This window comes from Carcharhinus amblyrhynchos, chromosome 13 (assembly GCF_965287045.1).
Source record: "Carcharhinus amblyrhynchos chromosome 13, sCarAmb.v2.hapA, whole genome shotgun sequence".
In the NCBI taxonomy this organism is placed as follows: Eukaryota; Metazoa; Chordata; class Chondrichthyes; order Carcharhiniformes; family Carcharhinidae; genus Carcharhinus; species Carcharhinus amblyrhynchos.
In genome coordinates this window covers 17,073,979-17,092,046 of record NC_137336.1, presented here as the reverse complement: position 1 = coordinate 17,092,046, position 18,068 = coordinate 17,073,979, and the positions used below count along the sequence as shown (strand labels likewise).

Sequence of the window (18,068 nt, the reverse complement as noted above, 5' to 3'; positions counted from 1 at the left end):
TTGCAAACCTAGCTTAATACTGGGAAAATGTTGAATCGTATTAAAAAGCCAGAAAATATCAAGATGAATACAAACTAATTCTCTATCAATTGAGAAATAGAAAGGATTTAGGACTGTAATGGGTGTTATGGTATAGGCCCACCCAGCACACGCAAAGTGATGTATGGCATACACAAGACCATAAGACATAGGGGCAGAATTACGTCACTTGGCCCCACGAGTCTGCTCTGCCATTTAATCATGGCTGGTATTTTTCTCATCCTATTCTCCTGCCTTTATCCATTACAATGAATGAGCATATAGGAGGCATGGTTAGTAAGTTTGCAGATGACACCAAGATTGGTGCATAGTGGACAGTGAAGAAGGTTATCTTGGATAGCAACAGGATCTTGATTAATTGGACCAGTGGGCTGACGAATGACAGATGGAGTTTAATTTAGATAAACTGAGGTGACTCATTTTGGTGGATAGAACAGGTAGAGATTGGGGGGAGTTACAGAACAAAGAAATCTAGGGGTACAGGTTCATAGTTCCTTGAAAGTGGAGTCACAGGTGGACAGAGTGGTGAAGAAATCATTCAACATGCTTGGTTTCATTGGTCAGAACATTGAATACAAGAGTTAGGACGTCTTGTTGAAGTTGTACAAGACATTGGTAATGCTACACTTCAAATACTGTGTACAGTTCTGGCTATCCTGTTATAGAAAGGATATTTTTAAATTAGAAAGAGTGCGGAAGAGAGTGAGCAAAGAAGTGGCAGATGGAATACAATGTGGAAAAGTGTGAGGTTATGCACTTTGGAAGGAGGAATGGAAGCATACACTATTTTCTAAATACAGAAATGCTTAGGAAATCAGAAACACAGAAGGACTTGGAAGTCACTGCACAAGATTCTCTTAAGGTTAACGTGCAGGTTCATTTGGCAGTTAGGAAGGCAAATGCAATGTGAGCATTCATGTTGAGAGGGCTAGAATACAAGAGCAGGGATGTACTGCTGAGCCTTATAAGGCTCTGGTCAGACCCCATTTGGAGTACTGTGAGCAGTTTTAAGTCCCATATCTAACGAAGAATGTGCTGGTCTTGGAAAGGGTCCAGAGGAGGTTCACAAGAATGATCACTGGAATGAAGAACTTGTCATATGAGGGACAGTTGAGGACTCTGGGTCTGTACTCGTTAGACTTCAGAAGGATGAGGGGGGATCTTATTGAAACTTATAAAATACTGCGAGGCCTGGATGAAATGGACGTGGAGAGGATGTTTCCACTCGGAGGAAAAACCAGAACCAGAGGGCGCAACCTCAGGCTAAAGCGATGATCCTTTAAAATAGAGGTGAGGATGCATTTCTTCAGCCAGAGAGTGGTCAATCTGTCTTCCCTTTCCAATCGACTCTGGCCAGTTCCTCCCTCATGTCTTTGTACTTACTTTTATTTAATTGTAATACCATCACATCTGATCCCAGTTTCACCCTCTCAAACTGCAGAGTAAATTCTATCATATTGCGGTCACTGCTCCCTAAGGGTTCCTTCACCTAGCGTTCCCTAATCAAGTCTGCCTCATTACACATCACCAAATCCAGAATTGCCTGTTCCCTAGTAAGCTTGGTCACAAGCTGCTCCAAAAAACTTTCTCTTAGACATTCCACAAATTCCTTTTTTTGGGACCCACTAACTACCTGATTTGCCCAGTCCTCCTGCATATTGAAGTCCCTCATGATTACTGTAATATTGCCTTTTTTATATGCCTTTTCTATCTCCTGATTTATTTTCTGCCCCACATCCTGACTACTGTTAGGAAGCCTGTACATAATTCCTATCAGGGTCTTTTCACCTTTGCAATTCCTTAACTCTACCCATGCCTTCTGACATGTTGAGATGTAGAGTGATTTTAATGGGGGATTTTCATTTTCATTTACATTGGGCCAGACTAGCATATATCAGATTGGTAATAAATTCCTTGAGTGCATCTGGGGTAGTTCACCATTTTATGTTTTAGAATCAACCAGAGAGCATGCTTTATTACAGGGAAGGGCAACCTGCAGCCCATCAGGGTTCTGACTGTGGCCTGCAAATGTTCTGTTGTTAATAGTGAGCGCTGGACCTGCAAGAGAAGAGTGTGGAGCCAGGAGGGCAAAAGAACATGAGAATAAGAGTAGAACCTGGAGATAAGAGGGTGTGAGAAAGAGGGGGGCTGAAAGCGGAGCCTGGAGATAAAAGGGAGCAGCAGAGAGTGAGGACAAGAGCAGAGCTTGGAGATAAAAAGGCATAGGGAACAGGGAGGCTGAAAGCCAAGCCAGGAGATAAAAGCATACGTGCGCACAGAGTCAGACTGTGGTCGGAGCAATTGGTAGATGAGTATTTTATTTGTTTTTCCCATTTATCTTTAAATATTTTACAATTTATTGATAACTGTAAGATTTTCTTCTTAGTTTTTAATAACTGCAGTAATAAATGTTATTGGAGCAGTCAGGTTTATCAATAAAAATGTAAAGAAATATGAATAAAAATAAAATCAATATTTAAAGCACGTCTGTGTAATTAAGAAACGTTTAATGTTTAGTTATCATTGGCACTAGCTTTGACAATCGCAGTAAATTGAAATATACATAAGGTGAACGTAAATAGTTCTTCCATTTGAAGTTGATTCATTTATTCATTACAAATGAATAATTTAGCATTTTCTGTAACTCATTATGAAATAGTCCATGAGTATTAAATGTATTTAATCTTTTTCTTGGGGTCATGGATAGTGCACATTGCTGATTTCAAGCTTGTGGCCCAGTAGAAAGGGAGGCCTTGCATGCAGCTCACTCCCTAGCCTAAGTTACCCATCACTGTTTATTAGATATACTAATAAGCCAAATGCAGTTAACAGCCTAATGGTGTCTGGACTTTGTCCAGCAAGAATCACAATAAGTTGTAACTTCTGATGGAGTAACTACTGAGTTGGACTGACACTTCACTTCTAAGTATTTACCTTGAAATCCAGCTGTTCCTTTCTTGCATGACCTTCTGACTCTGGTCAGATGAGATCTATAGAGTACAGCAGGTTCCAGAGCAAAGCCAGGTTTATGCAGTTAGGTTACTGATGTTCAAAGAAGCTTATGGGACTCAATATCTTATTCCCATTACTTTTTGAACGTTGTTACTAGACACTATATTTTTAGAAATGGTACTCACAACTGGTTTTGATGGCTTTATTTCCTGTTTGTCTCTTGTGAAGTCATAGCCACACTTTGGACAGATTCCTGGTTTGTATCGGTTCATGTAGACATAAGAACATTTGGGATTTTTGCATCGTCCTTTACCACGGCACGTTGCCAAACCTAGGTCCTTAAGAACACATCAAACTATTGGCATAACATGCCAGAAACAGAAATTTAAATAATGAAGGTTTCATAAGAAGTTATTTACTCCACTCAGGATTACCTCAAGGGAAGAGAATCCAAAAGCTCATGAGTCATAAAATGATAAACATGTTGCAAGATGTAAAGAAACACAGCACCAATGGAATCCTAGGTACTCTGCCATGTACAATAGGCCAAAGGCCCATATTTGGTTTCTTCCACATAGTGTGCTGCTGATGCCAGCTGTGCCTTCAAGTGGAGTTGTTGAATAGACGACTACATTGCCCGTAAAGAAATAAAAATCGCCTTCTGATTACTCACCACATCTCTGACTTTCCTCTAGTTCTATTATTCTACCCAGCAGAGACAGGGATGAATTTAAACCCCTTAAATGATGAGCTCGGGGCACATCAGATGTTAAAATTTTTAAACTTCAAAAACCCAACTTGCTCATTTCCAAGTTTAATGTGGGCGGGACAGAAGGAGGGCAACCAACCCACTCCTCAGAGACTGACTGGCAATTTTAACATTTCAACAAGGATGGCAGACTGAGATTGAACTCACTTTGCAAATTTAACCCTGGCCAGCTAACCTTTCCAGAAAACTCGACAGCTTAATGGACACTGGGAAAGATTTGGGTGGAAGGAAAGTGTCTTTGCTTGTGGGCCACTAGAAGCAGGGCTGCTTTCTCTTCACCCCCTCAAGCTGAAGTCCTTCCCTGGGATAAGATCAAGCTTCCTCAAGTCAGGGGTTGACTCCTCACAGCCACCACAGAGCATCAGCTTCAGACCCTTTAACTGGGGCTGTGACACTGCCCAACTGGAAGTCAAATCTGTCATTTAGGTGGGGATTCTTTTTTTAAAAGACACAAATGATAACAGAACCACACTTTGGACGATGATGGCCGGATGCTGTTAATGAGGAAAAAAATGATTGTGGTCAAAAAAACTACAGAATATTTGAAACAAAATTTGAATCCTCTTTCATTGTGCGTATGATACTTACAAAGGCGCTTGCTTTGTTTGTTTTTGGAAAAGTCAGACACACAGATTTGACTGAAACTGCACTGGTTTGCGGTGACCCATTCTCCGTTGCAATTTTTAATCCTGCCTATAAGCAAAGGAGAAAAACAGAGCTATTCTTTATAAAAGCAAAGTTACAAACAGCTGACTTTAAGCTCCTCCAGCAGGATGCTGAACCCACAAATTGAAATAGAGTCTTGTTTTAAATTTAAGTCGGTTCTCCGTGTTCATTATTTCTTAGGCAATCTGCCAATGTCGCTACGTTGGGGAAAAATTCCAATTTTTTGGAAGGCATTACAGCTGTACAGTACTGCACCACCTATTCAATGACTAGAACAAAAAGTCAATGTTAAGGAACACCAAAAGTTCCTCAAAATGACAAAAAAGCTCAGTCAGATCAAGATTCATCTTCAGTTTTCTCAATGCCAATTTTTCCAATTGCTTGACATCCTTGCGAGGGAAGCATTCATTCAGTTTTTTTTTAAGTCTACACTGATTATATGATTAATTTATTTTTATATTTATTTCAAAGTAAACTATTAAAAAACCCTTTAATCTCATACTTACCTAACAAAAATCTATGAAAATAAACAAATTTAAAGCCTTTGAATTAGTTTATCCTTCAAACAGTATAAACATGAACATGAGTAAAGCTTATGGCTTTGACCCTCAGTAAAATAAGTGCAGGACACAAAGTAGCAGTCTGCCAGCATAACTAAAGGATAGAGAAGCGACAGTTTGAAACTATTTTAAAGTCAACAATGAACTGCTCAGCAGGAATAGATGTTCAATTGGAAGCTTAAAAACAACATAATTAAGTGTGGTACTAAATGATATTTAGTTTGGTTACAACTTTTATTAATGTTCATTTTGAATTGAAGTAACATTATACAATCGTGTGCTGCGTGTATAATTGAGATAATATCCTGATTTTAACTTGGGTCATATTAAGGTTGTAAATGGATCAAAGACAGGAAGCATCCTTGCGGAAGATTTGTGGAAGACAACACCATTTTAACTTGAGGTCTTATTTGAATAGTGGAGCGCTTCCTGCTCTCTGAAGCCAGCAGGAAGAAGTCTCACGCACCTGATTAAAGTCCAACAGGGTTATTTGTAATTACAAACTTTCAGGTGTTCTTTCTTCATTGGGTGAGTGAGGTCCCACTCACCTGATGGGAGAGCAATGTTCTGAAAGCTCATGATTCCAAATAAACCTGTTAGACATTAACCTGGTGTTGAGACATCTTACTGTGTCCACCCCAGTCCAACACCGGCATCTCCGCAGCAGGGTTGGGGTGGGGTGGGGTGGACTCCATAGGTCAGGATGAGAGTGGAAAATTAGTCCTTAGGATGATGGTGCCATTAGCATAAGGTTATTACTGGGGGCTTCAGGGAGGGGTTTGCCTTTGGCATAAGGCTAGTATGGGGGTGGGGGGGAAGGGTGGGGTCAGGATCAGAGGCACCCAAGGATTCTTGGTGGAGCCTGGAAAAGTAACAATACTTCTCCTAAACCACAAAGAAACCTTACAAAGAAGAGTTACCAGAGAGATCTTTGGCTTTTCGGCTTTCTACTTTTGTGACTTGAGAGGACTTTGGCAGTTAAAATCTAAAGTTGCAAAGCAAGAAATTGAGAAAGTACAACCATTGGAAAAGGAGGAGTGAGAGTTTGATGTTGGTGACCTTAGAAGGTGAAACATCTGAAGAGAACAGGCCGGATCATAGAAGGATTGGATTAGGTGTACATCAGAAATGGAACAGAGGGAGAAATGGCACCAGGACAGAATTGCAGTGAACAAATAGGGATGCCTATGGCCCCTTGTGGACTGTGGCTAATTATGAATGGACAGCAGTTATTGTGTTGTGACACTGAATTCTGCCCTAATATTTGAAACCAAAGTCAGCTCTGCCTTTCTGAGACAGGTTGCCTCCCAAATAGGTTTCCTGGTAATTGGAAGTGCTACTGATTGGAATTGCATCAGCAATGTGATACATCCACGTCCTCTCTCCAACTGTCATTTTAAATGAATCAGAAAAAATGCAGGGGCTTCAACCAAAATGAGTCCATTTCCTTTACCTGCATGTTTATCCAAGTCACTTTAAAGCCACAAAAATTAAAAGCATCCATTTTAGCAAATTTGCAAACTTGCCTGCTCTTCTCCATCTTCATAATTCGGATGTAAAACAGAATGCCCCAGTTGCTTTAAGGTGCTAGGTTTCAGGCCTGATGGAGGAGGGGAACCCATCAAGCTCTTTGTAGAGGAACCTCTAGCTAAAAAGGAATAACAGTTTTTAGCATCCTTCCAGCAGAGTCAGTAAGATTATTTTTTATAATGCTATCTTTTGATGGGTCCCAAGCAAACCGTTTCTAGTGAGAGAACATGCAGATGACAAACTCCAAGCTCTCTGCATAACTGGCATCTAGAAGGCAGTTGACAGTTGGTTTAAATTTACATTTTCATCCTAATCCTATGGCATTTGTTAAGGACAGAATATATGGTCCCTTCCTGTCCATAATCAGTGTGTTAACATGTAAGGCATGGATATTTCCTCATCTCCAGAGTGATCTTTCATGATTTAAAATAAATAAAATAAGCTGAACAACATATCAGATTCATAACTGATGGAGCATCGTAGGCTCAGATGGCAACCATTTCCAATCCTATTAAAATCATTAATAATACTGGAAGTAAAAGTGCAAACTTTCATCATTTGCTGCTAGCTCTAATTGGACAGGAAAACATTTTCCGTAAAGACTCTGCAAAAATCTGAACTTGAGTCAGTTTTCCATCAGAGGCGGTTTTCTGACACAAAATTATAAGTGGCACTTGTTTTGTGTCTTTGTCAGCTCATGGTATCTGAGAATGAATGGTGCTGAGAGTTTTATGATCACAAGTTATTGGAAAATAATATGCTACATATTTCACAACAATTGCCCAAATATTTCCATACCTGTGGCTTTGGTGTTTGCTGAAGACGCAGAGGAATCTACTGGGTCTGCTTGATTGACGGGCATTGTGACCACTCGAATATAGGTGACCCCAGACTGTGGAGCTACACAAATCAAAACATATTAGAATATAATCAACAAGTCTTCCTTAGTGTGTTGATTTTTGAGTACTACAATTTAACATTAATTTTCGGGACAGCGTAGCGGCACAGTGGTTAGCACTGCTGCCTCACAGCACCAGGGATCTGGGTTCAATTCCAGCCTCGGCTCACTGTGTGTGTGGAGTTTGCATATTTCCCCCATGTCTGCATGGATTTCCTCTGGATGCTCCGGTTTCCTCCCACACTCCAAAGATGTGCGAGTTAGGTTGATTGGCCATTGCTTCTTGGTGTCAGGGGTACTTGCAGGGTAAATACGTGGGCTATTGTGGCTAGGGCCTCGGTGGGATTGTTGTAAGTGCTGGCTTGATAGGCTGAATGGCCTCCTTCTTTACTGTTGGGATTCTATGATACTATGAGGAATAATGTCAAGACCTTGCACAGTGCTTAGAGGAGGTGTACCAGAAGAAAGGAACTTTAAAAGATTCTAGAGAATTTGGGTTTATTCTTCTTGAGCACATACGTATATTGGAAGATTGAAAGGAGGAATTCAAACTTATGACTGGATTTGAAACTGGTAAATGAGATGAAATAGTGTCCACTGGCAGGAGTGCCAATAAACAGAGAGCACAGACCTCAACTGGCAAAAAGCTAAAGGAGGATGTGAAGAATTGTTTTTAAATGATAGCTTGATTCAGAATTCACTGTATGAAAGATTGATGGAAGCACATTCAATGTAAAAAAGAGAATTAGATATACTTGTTGGGGAAACATTTGACAATCTGTTGGGAAAGAGCAGAGGGTTGTAGGTACTCACTATACATTTACAGATCAAAAAATAAACCACAAACTGTTAGTGAATTAATCTAAAGCAGGCCACATATGAATTTTAGGAACAGTCCCTCAGCCGCTCAGCCCCTGCAGCCTGCTCCACTATCCAAAAAGATCATGACTGATCCATTGCAACTTCAACCCCGCATTCCTTCTTACCCCCAAGAACCTTTAACCCACTTGTTCATCAACAATCTATCTAGCCCTACCTTGAAAATATTCAGTTTCTGCTTCCGCTGCCTTTTCAGGAAGTGATTCCAGAGGTTCATGATCCTCTGAGAAAAAACATTTCCCCTCATCTGTCTTGAACAAGTGACCCCTTATTTTAAACAGTGACCTCTCGTTCTAGGTTCTCCGACAAAAGGAAATATCCTCTTCACATCCACCCTGTCTATATCCCACAGAATCTTAAAAGTTGCCTCTTATTCTTTTAAACTCTAGTAGATACACATCTAATCTCTCCAACCTTTCTGATAAGACAATCCATCCATTCCAGGTATTAGACCAGGAACCCTTATCTGAACTGCTTCTAACACATTTACATTTTCCTTAAATGAGACCAATACTGTACACAATACTGCAAATGTGGCCTCACCAATACCCTATATAATTGAAACATAACCACCTTAACTTTTGTAATAATTCACTTCATAATAAACAATAACATCTATTAGCTTTCCTAATTACTTACTGTACCTGTATACTAGCTGTTTATAATGCATGAATCAGGCCACCCAGTTCCCTCCACACCTCAGAGCTCTGTAATCTCTCACCATTTAGATAATAAGCTACTTTATTTTTCCTGTCAAAATGGATAATTTCATATTTGCCCACATTATACTCCATTTGCCCAGTGACTTAATCTATGACCTTTTGTGGCCTCCTTATGCCATCTCCATTTACTTTCCTACCTATCTTTGTCTTGTCAGCAAATTTACCAACTATACCCCAAAAGTCTCTTTATCCAAGTCATTAAAATAAATTGTAAAAAGTTGAGGCCCTATCACTGAGCCATGTGGCACATCCATTCTGTCAACCAGAAAAAGATCTATTTGTGCCAAAGCTATTGCCTGCTAGCCAGCCAATCTTCAATCTATGCCAATGTTACCCCCAACACCATCAGTTTTTATTTTACGCAATAACCTTTGATATGACACCAAGATATCTATGCATCTTCAATTCTAGTCCCTTGAGATCCCCAATTTTAATCACTCCACCAACTGTGTCTTCAGCTGGCAGGGTCCTGAGCTCTGGTACTGCCTCTCTAAACTTCTCTGCTTCTTTACTCTTTTGAACCTAACTTTTTGGATCAAACTTTAGGCACATGCCCGATCAAATTTTATTTGATAATTTTTATATCACTACACTAACCTGCATTAGATGGGGTTGCTGGCAGGATAACACGTGGCCGTGATCGAGCAGCACCAGTCATTAAGCTGGATTTGGCTCGTCCTCTGGCTCTGTTTCTTTGTCGTACTTGTAAACCTTGTCGAGAGACACTGCATAGGAGAGAGATAAGAAGCACGTGCTTTGTAAAATACATTCCTTTTCACGCCGCTCGCCAGATGTTAAGATGAACTAACAAATTTAATTACATGGGTGCATTTTTCTGTGCACTGGTTAACATTTTCAGGAATTCCTGTGCGTTATCTTTATGCAGTCATTAAACTGTTTTTAAAAAAGGCTGGCCCCTATTTAAAAAGAATGTTGAAAGGAATTTATACTAACACATTAAAAATCAAACAATAAATTAAATCCCGACTAGTTCAACAGTTGCATTGATTTCGCAGCAATACTGCACACGGTGCTTGAAGAGGAAGGGGATATTATTGCATAGAGAAATGATAACAACACAGAAGGGAGCATTCGGCCCATCTTGTCCATGTCGACCCAAATACATTAGGTGCCTTTTCTAATTCACATTTTTCTGCACATGGTCCCTGCAGTTTACAAGACTTAAGCTGCAGATCCAGGTACCTTTTCAAAAGCGAATAGGATCTCTACCCACCAACTCAGGCAATGAACTCCAGACACCTACCACCCTCTGCCTGAAAGCTTTTCCTCATTTCCCCTCTAATCTTTATGTCACTTAGCTTTAATCCACGTCCCCTGAACTTTTTGAACTTTCTGCCAAGGGAAATAGATTCCCCCTGTCTACTCTATATCTCTACCCCTCACAATTTTGTATACCTCAATGCTGTGTAGCAACTCAAACGTTCCCACACAAGCTTTGCACTAGTTGGTCCCTTCAGGTACCGCATAATAAGATTTAACTGTGCCGTGCAGAGCAAAAAAAAAATTCAAGTGGACATTGATGACAATCCTTGGCATTTGCTCTTTATGGATGAGGCTTTACTTTTATTGTTGCGGGGGCGGTGGGGGGGAAGCTGGGGGTGTTGGTCTGTAGAAGGTGGTCAGGGAAGAGAAATATTGCTTTGTTCACTACATAAAAGTGACCACGTGAGGTTTGAGTGCCTTGACTTGAAGTTTCAGTTACCTTGCTTTGGGTTAATACATTGCTTTTTTAACTGCAAAATATCCTCTTTGTAACAATGCAACTCTGAAAGATATTTCGGAGCAATAATTGATCAATTTCATTGAATTATAAAATACTACATTCTTGAATGACATTCAGCCTCCTCAGCCTGTGCTAGCTCTAACAGCAATCCAGTCAGTTCCACTGCCTAGCTCTTTGCCCATATCCCTGCAACTTTTCTTTCGAAGTATTTATCCAATTCCAATTTGAAAAATATTATTGAATCTCTTTCCATCACCCATTCCCACGGTTTCTCAGGATTTTTCACCAGCGTTGCCATTTTTGCCCACAGTGAATGTCAGCTGAAAATCACCCCCCCTCCTCCATCCACCTTTCCACGTGTTCATTTTATTCTGACGTAACTTTCCATCACTGTTGATCACAGAAGTTCTGAAAGACATTACATTTATTTGACTAAAAAAAACTGACCTTGATCCTGGTCTTGTACTGTTAACTGCACGGGAGCCACTGATTGTGTTGTTAGTGGCTTCTGATGCTTGGTGGTTTAAAACCTCAGGTGCCTTTACAACATCTTCAGACTGTGCTTCCACTGTGTGCTCACTGGTCAATGCTGTATTGCAAAAATGCACTGGAAGGACCTGTTCCTCCGTTTGAACTGTGGGCGCTGTTGTAGTTGGCTCATTGGGGTCAACATGTATAGTCTGCTGCCAATTAGTTTGCACTGGCTGTTGTTCCTCCTCTCTTTGATCTGCTGAAGCTACGCTTAGAAGCTGAGTTACTGCCTGTGAACTTTCCAAACTGGACTGAGCTGTGTCCTTCGTGCTGATAGACATATCTGCTGTTTCCTGTCCATATAGAGAAAATAAGCTTTGAGAGCTTGCCAGGCAAAATCGATTTGTATTATCAGCTTGCTTTTCCTTGACAACCAATTTTCCAGGAAAGTTAGCAATAGAGCATATTGAAACAAAGAATTTTGTTCAATTGTTTAAAATGGAAAATGTGATAAGGCACTAAATATGTGTTCAGTTTCTAATTCCTGTATGAACATCAGGCAGTCTTATGGTGACCTAAATTACCAACAAAGTACAAGATAAAAGAAATTGTGCTAGCTATTGCAATTTTCTGTAACAAAACTGTCATTGTAGCACATTTATTAGCTTTAACCTAGTAAAACATATCTCATATTTAACTACAATGGAAATGTTGAGACTTCAGAACAGCTTGGCACATAAAAGTTACTTGGCTGTTTTTATTTTTAACCAGGGAAATTAATCTTCAAGCTGTTCTTCGCTCTGGCACTGAAACACAAAAGGAAATTAATAATGATCGTGATTCTATTTAAATTTAAGAGCAAGCTGTCCCTAGAGCATGAAATTTCCTTTTAAAGCCACACAAAATTAGAAAGGGTTCCTCCATTTTGTGAAGTTCAAAAGTTCCCAAATCCTTCAAACAGTGATAAGTTTTTGAACCCGATACATTTGAGTCGTTCAATTTTCCCACCTCCCATTGCCACGAATGATCAATATCAAAAGTTTCACTGATGTGTTCAAGAGTGGAATTTGAAACCTGAAAAACTTTCAGTTGCTGGTTACAAATTTCTGAATTTGAAATAATCATATTTATACAAACAATTTTGGTAGGGGAAAAAAAACATTTTGATAAGAAATAGGATGATTAATACACCTTGCAATATACCTTGCTTTGCTTCTCTTGGTTACATTCCACACGTACATTTAAGACCTGCACATCCTTGCCCTGTCATAAACAAAACAAAGTCAAAACTCTGATAGTCCACGTCAGGATTTCTCAAAGAGCAAAACAGGATTTCTTAAAAATACAAGTTACTTAAACATTGCATCAGCTTCATCTCAAACCATTTTTAGAAGTTTAGTAAAATTAAAAGAATTAGATGCTTTATGAGGTGTGTTTTCTCCATCACCCCATCACACTCTGGTGAATTAACAATCACATAAGATGAACCATAGGGAAGTACTCCAAGTAAACTTTACAATTATCTAAAGCAAGCTTGTCCAACCTACAGCCCGGATGCAGCCTGCAAAGCCTCTCAATGTGGCCCACAGAGATGATTTTCAAAGTGCAGGTAAGTAGAGTGGATGATTTTCAAAGGTGCTGCTACTCCAACCATAGGCCTGTCTCATTTCTCCATACTGGTGAGCTAATCAGCAGCAATGTGGGAAAGAAACTGTCTGTGATTGGAGGATCAGCAAATACCAATGTCAGCTAGTGTACTCAGGAAGAAAGAGTGGATTTCAAAAGTGGAGTCAGATTGAGAAGGCTGCTGGGTGCTTGATAAAAAGAAAGATCCTGCAGGGCATGTGGGGAGCGAGGAGAGGCTGGGAGGAGGGGAAGTGGGTGGATGAGGTTGAGTAGCCCAGGGTTTGGGGGCTTGTGGGAGAGAGAAGAGGCTATGGGGCCCAAGGCAGAGAAAGAGGGGGCTGAGGATCCCAGGGGAGAGAGATGCTGTGGGACGGAGGTGGAGTAGGAGAGAGAGAGAGAGTAGAGAGAAAGTTTGTGTGAGTGGAGGGAGAGAAAGGTAGTGCAAGAGAAAGAGAGAGGTGGAGTGAGGAGCAGGAGAGAGACAATATGTTTATGACATTGCTTTGTTTTTGCTCTTCAAGTTGTTTCTATTCTCCAGATCTTAACAATTTTTGAAGTTCATGTTTAATATTGTGCCAACCCTTCAATTTCAGAAATCTGTTCGTTTTCCCATTGAGTAACAAATAAATGGAAATCTGGACCTCCACGCAAGAAGGTTGGATAAACTTGATCTTAAATGAATGAATGCTCAGAGCTGGAGAGAAATTTGTGATGAAGGAACAAGATGTTCATACTTCATGAATTCTCTCAGCTTTAGCCTAAACAATTAATCTAAGTTCATCATATATAAGGAAACTTCTGGTTTACCAAAAGTTTATCACAGTCCAGTTTCAAAGATGGCCATTTTCATTGAAATCAGCTTTTGTTTACTCCCAGATGTTCCTAAATCTCTGTTGGAGTAAAATTGTTAAATATGTTACTAAATTACCTTTGGAATCCATTTCCCTCCCAGCCACTTTCCACAATTTGGACACTGTGGAGGCTTGTGCCTCGTGACATAGGTAAATAAACAGCTTGGATTAGGACAACTGCCACGGCCTCTTCGTGTGTAGGTCGTCTTCTGGGCAAAGATGGACTGCACAAAACAAAAGAAGATTTGAAAACATGACTAATAGTTTCAAACATTCACAGTAATTTCCTTAGGACATTTCCAAATGCAAAAATAAATGTGCTAAGCCACAGGGTGACTGGAAGTCTCATTCCTGCTCTATGTAAACTTTCTTCTAAACAAAGTTGTGTGTATGATTGCACATGAATATACATTTACTTAAATATGTTATCTCCCAACAGCTTGTTGAACAAATTAGTTACATCCACCTTGCAACAATACTAATTCTGGTAACAAGAAAAAATAGAAAAATAGACTTAGACTGTGAAAGTCTTTACAAATTGAATTTTCAAGACTGTCTTAGAATGATTCCGTCTTTAACACAGCATTTTCCCAAAAGGTCTTCCAGTAGGTTGAATCACAATATTCAAAAGGGAATTAGATTATCTGCAAAGGGAATCAGACTATTATCTGATAAGGAAGAATATGCAGGACTATGGTGAGGAACTGGGGACTGGCTCTTGCTGAGAACAAGCAGACAGACAATAGCTGAACATCCTCCTGTGCTGTCACCATTCTGTTATTCCGCTTACAACTCAATAACCATTTCTAGTCATACTGAACCACTGAAACTAGATGCTGAGAAAATAAATCAGAGCAGAAAATTCTACAGACTAAAATCAGAAAAAGCACCCCAGAAAATGTTAGAAATGCTCAACATGTCAGTTTTTGGGGACCAAATGGACAAATTGTATTTCGGACATTGAACCTTCATCAGTAGTAGCATTAAAAACTCACAAGCTGGTGTCCTTCCCCCACAGTGAAGCTGTTTACACCAACCATGGACCAAGAAGAGTAAATGCACTGAAAACTGCATAAGTGACCTCGTTAGAAGACTTTATGAGACTAAAAGTCATTGTCAAACATATACTTTTCCTCAATCTCACAAATCAAGGAGCAGAGATTTAAAAAAAATAGGATATATATATATGCTTGAATAAAAGGATGCTGAATCCACTGACAAGCATCTAATGTGCTGATATGCTACCAGGAGTTATTATTTATTTTTATCTGGGAAGGACACATGGTTACAATTTTGTAGAATAGCTATGCCTCACAAGGTAAGAAAAAAGTAGTTGTTTCAATTGCTTTGTTTTGGTTAAAGTACATGTTTAGAAAAATGCTTTTAAATGCCATGTTTTTACAGTATACACTTCATTTAAGAATTGGAATGAATACACAGATAGTAAAGGTACTAGAAAGAGGAAAGTGAAATGCAGCACGGACATTTGTTCAAACGTACAAGTCACAACACAGGAATTGGTGTAAGCCAAATAGCTTTGATAATTTCAAAAGGAAACAAGATTAGTGAACACGGGAAAAGGGAATAAAAAGATATGTTGACAGGATGAGATGAGGCAAATGGAATTGAAGGTGAGTTGTGCCAAACATCAACCGACACAGAATAAGTGGCCTGTTTCTGAGCTGCATATTCTATGTAATTATATATAAATTATCAAGAAAAACTAGCCCATTAGAATTTTCTAGTTATAGCTGCATTTAGATATTCTCCATAAGCATACAACAAACTAATATCCTAGTATGAGGGTAGTCTCAGTTAAGTGACATCTGATAGCCATGTCACAAGATGCTTATACCAGTAAACACAAACAAGGGCAGATCATTTAAATGCAGTATAACAGTTTCCCAGTGGTAAAAGGAACAACATGCATTGACAGAGGCTGCTGCCATAAGAGAAACCATACTTTAAAAACTGCAAAATATAAAAGGATGATCTGGCAAAGGTCATTACAGACTTTGTATTTAAATATTGTTGAACCAAGCTGCAGGTTAATTCAATTTCTGACCTTTTTTGCTGGAGCTGTTGATGATTGTTTGCTCGTTAATGGTAACATTAGGAACTGGGTGGTTGATGCTGGAATGTTTTCTCCCAAGTCCTAAAGCAGAAAATTTATTCATGCTGTCACTTCTTTGTGAAGGCATAGAAACAAGGATTATTAAAATAATAATTTCACTAATTTTCATCAAACATTCATGCTCTCTTTGGGGAAGTAGACCAGTTTAAAAAGCTTTCTTCCTGAATTTGGCTCACAAACCTTTAAAATCCCTATAGCTTCCCTTTCTAAATTCCAGTCTAGCAATGTGCCTGCAGCACAAATTGTGTCAAAATATGCAGTACAAATGTCACATATATTCCTTTGAGCCCCAATTTACTCCACTAAAGAACTGAGGCTCAATTTTCTGTACTGTTAAATAAATTCCAACCCTGCATGTTCTAGAAAACGAAGGGTAAAAAGGTGCAGGAAAGCCTATCAAGCACATATGTTATCCTGTCACTTTGGCTACATGAAAATAAGAATTTATATGAAAAGACAAATCTTCCATTCATTCAGCATCTTTTAATGAGTTCAGGACATTACAATGCGCTTGACAACCACTGAAGTAATAGTGAAGTGAAGTCACTGTTACATTGTAGGAAAATGCAACAACCAATTGCAGACGCAACCCAGGCACACAAAAAGAACTGTACAAGAACGTTTTTTGGAAAATTCTCTCTAAATTAATCATAAACCGCGGGTGCAATATCATCCAACACTACATCAATTTCCACATGTACACTGACCAACTCAGACCTTCCTCACCACTGTCTCTCAATTGGCAGGCACACTGCTTGTCCAACATCCAGTATTAAATAAACAGACATTTCCTTTCACTAAATACAAGGCATACTGCAGCCATTGCCTTTATCCCTACTCAATTTCTGCTCCATTCCTCTCTCTGGCAACTGTCTAAGGTTGTTCTTATAATCATGGTGGCATATCTGGCTCACCGTTGAGCTTTCACCCACATACCTAGGGTATCACTAAGGCTGCCTCTCTGACAATGTCTTTGGTGCTAAACCTGATTATTCCAATGCGCTTTTAACCTTCCATTAAACTTGAGATCATCCAAAGTTCTGATGTCCTAATTCACATTAAATCCCGTTCATCCATTGCCCATTCTTGCTGGCCTATCCTAGCTCTCTGTTAAGCAAGAGCTGAGTTTTATTCATTTTTGTTGTCAAACTCCTCCATGATGGTTAGCACTGTCACCTCACAGCACCAGGGACCTGGGTTCAATTCCGACCTTAGGTGACTGTGTGGACTGTGCACGTTCTGCCAAGTCTGTGTGAGTTTTCTCTGGGTGCTCCAGTTTCCTCCCACAGTCCAAAGATGTGCAGGTTAGATACACTGGCCACACTAAATTGCCGTTCACTGTCCACACATATGGAGATGAGGTATATTAGCCATGATAAATGTGTGGGATTACGGAGACAGGACGGGGAAGTGGGCCTGCGTGAGATGCTCTTTTGGAGACTCAGAGGCAGACTCGAAAGGTCAAATGGCATTCTTCCACACGACAGAGATTCTACGATTTCTCCATCTTATCTCTGTAATATTTTCCAGACCACAACTCTCCAAGGTACCTTTGCTCATTGTGATCATTTTAATTGCCTTACAATGGATGACTGTGTTTTCAGCTGTTCAAGCACAAGGTTCTGGAATTCCCCCCATAAACCTGTGCCTTTTTAGCCCTTTCCTCCATCAAGACAGTTTGATGGAGGACCTCTTCAATCAAGCTTTTTGTCATTTGTTCTAATAACACTTGAAGTGGCTTATTTCAACATTCTTTCAAGGAATGTGGTATTCGCTGACTAGAATCATACTGTACAGAAGAGACTCTTCAACCATCAAGCACCAAAAGGCGAGAAATGCCTGACCTCTAACCTAATCCCATTTACCAGCACTTGGCCCATAGCCTTGGCGAGACCAGGATTTATAGACTAGGCCAGCATTCATTGGCAATCCTTAACTGCCATTCAGAAAGTGGTGATGAGCTGCCTTCATGACGTGCTGCAGTTCATTTGGTGTAGGTGCACCTGCAGTGCTGTTATGGGGGTGGGGGGCAGGGAATTTCCAGGATTTTGACCCAGCAATAGTGAGGGAACGACAATGTATTGCCAAGTCAAGACAGTGAGAAGCTTGGGGGGGATCTCATGTATCTGGTAGTGGCTGTGGGAAGGTGTTATCGAAGGAGCTTTGGCAAGTTTTTGCAGTTTATCTTGTCATTGGTACACATTGCTGCTATTATGCATCGGTGTTA

General features: G+C 39.9%; 1 protein-coding gene across 6 annotated transcripts in view; it reads right to left on the bottom strand.

Moving 5' to 3' along the window:
* hmgxb3 (HMG box domain containing 3) overlaps window positions 1-18,068 on the bottom strand; it is a 66,491-nt gene that overhangs the window by 34,550 nt on the left and 13,873 nt on the right. For all 6 annotated transcript variants that reach the window (XR_013888449.1, XR_013888450.1, XM_080201344.1 and 3 more), the window contains 9 exons: window positions 15,773-15,862; window positions 13,785-13,931; window positions 12,434-12,493; window positions 11,207-11,583; window positions 9,613-9,740; window positions 7,315-7,416; window positions 6,509-6,634; window positions 4,349-4,449; window positions 3,177-3,329 (listed from right to left, as the gene is read on the bottom strand). Coding sequence is in view for 4 of the 6 variants with exons in the window: in XM_080201344.1 (XP_080057470.1) it covers window positions 3,177-3,329; window positions 4,349-4,449; window positions 6,509-6,634; window positions 7,315-7,416; window positions 9,613-9,740; window positions 11,207-11,583; window positions 12,434-12,493; window positions 13,785-13,931; window positions 15,773-15,862 (1,284 nt within the window). In the remaining 2 variants the exon portion in view is untranslated. The remainder of the gene's footprint in view (window positions 1-3,176; window positions 3,330-4,348; window positions 4,450-6,508; window positions 6,635-7,314; window positions 7,417-9,612; window positions 9,741-11,206; window positions 11,584-12,433; window positions 12,494-13,784; window positions 13,932-15,772; window positions 15,863-18,068) is intronic.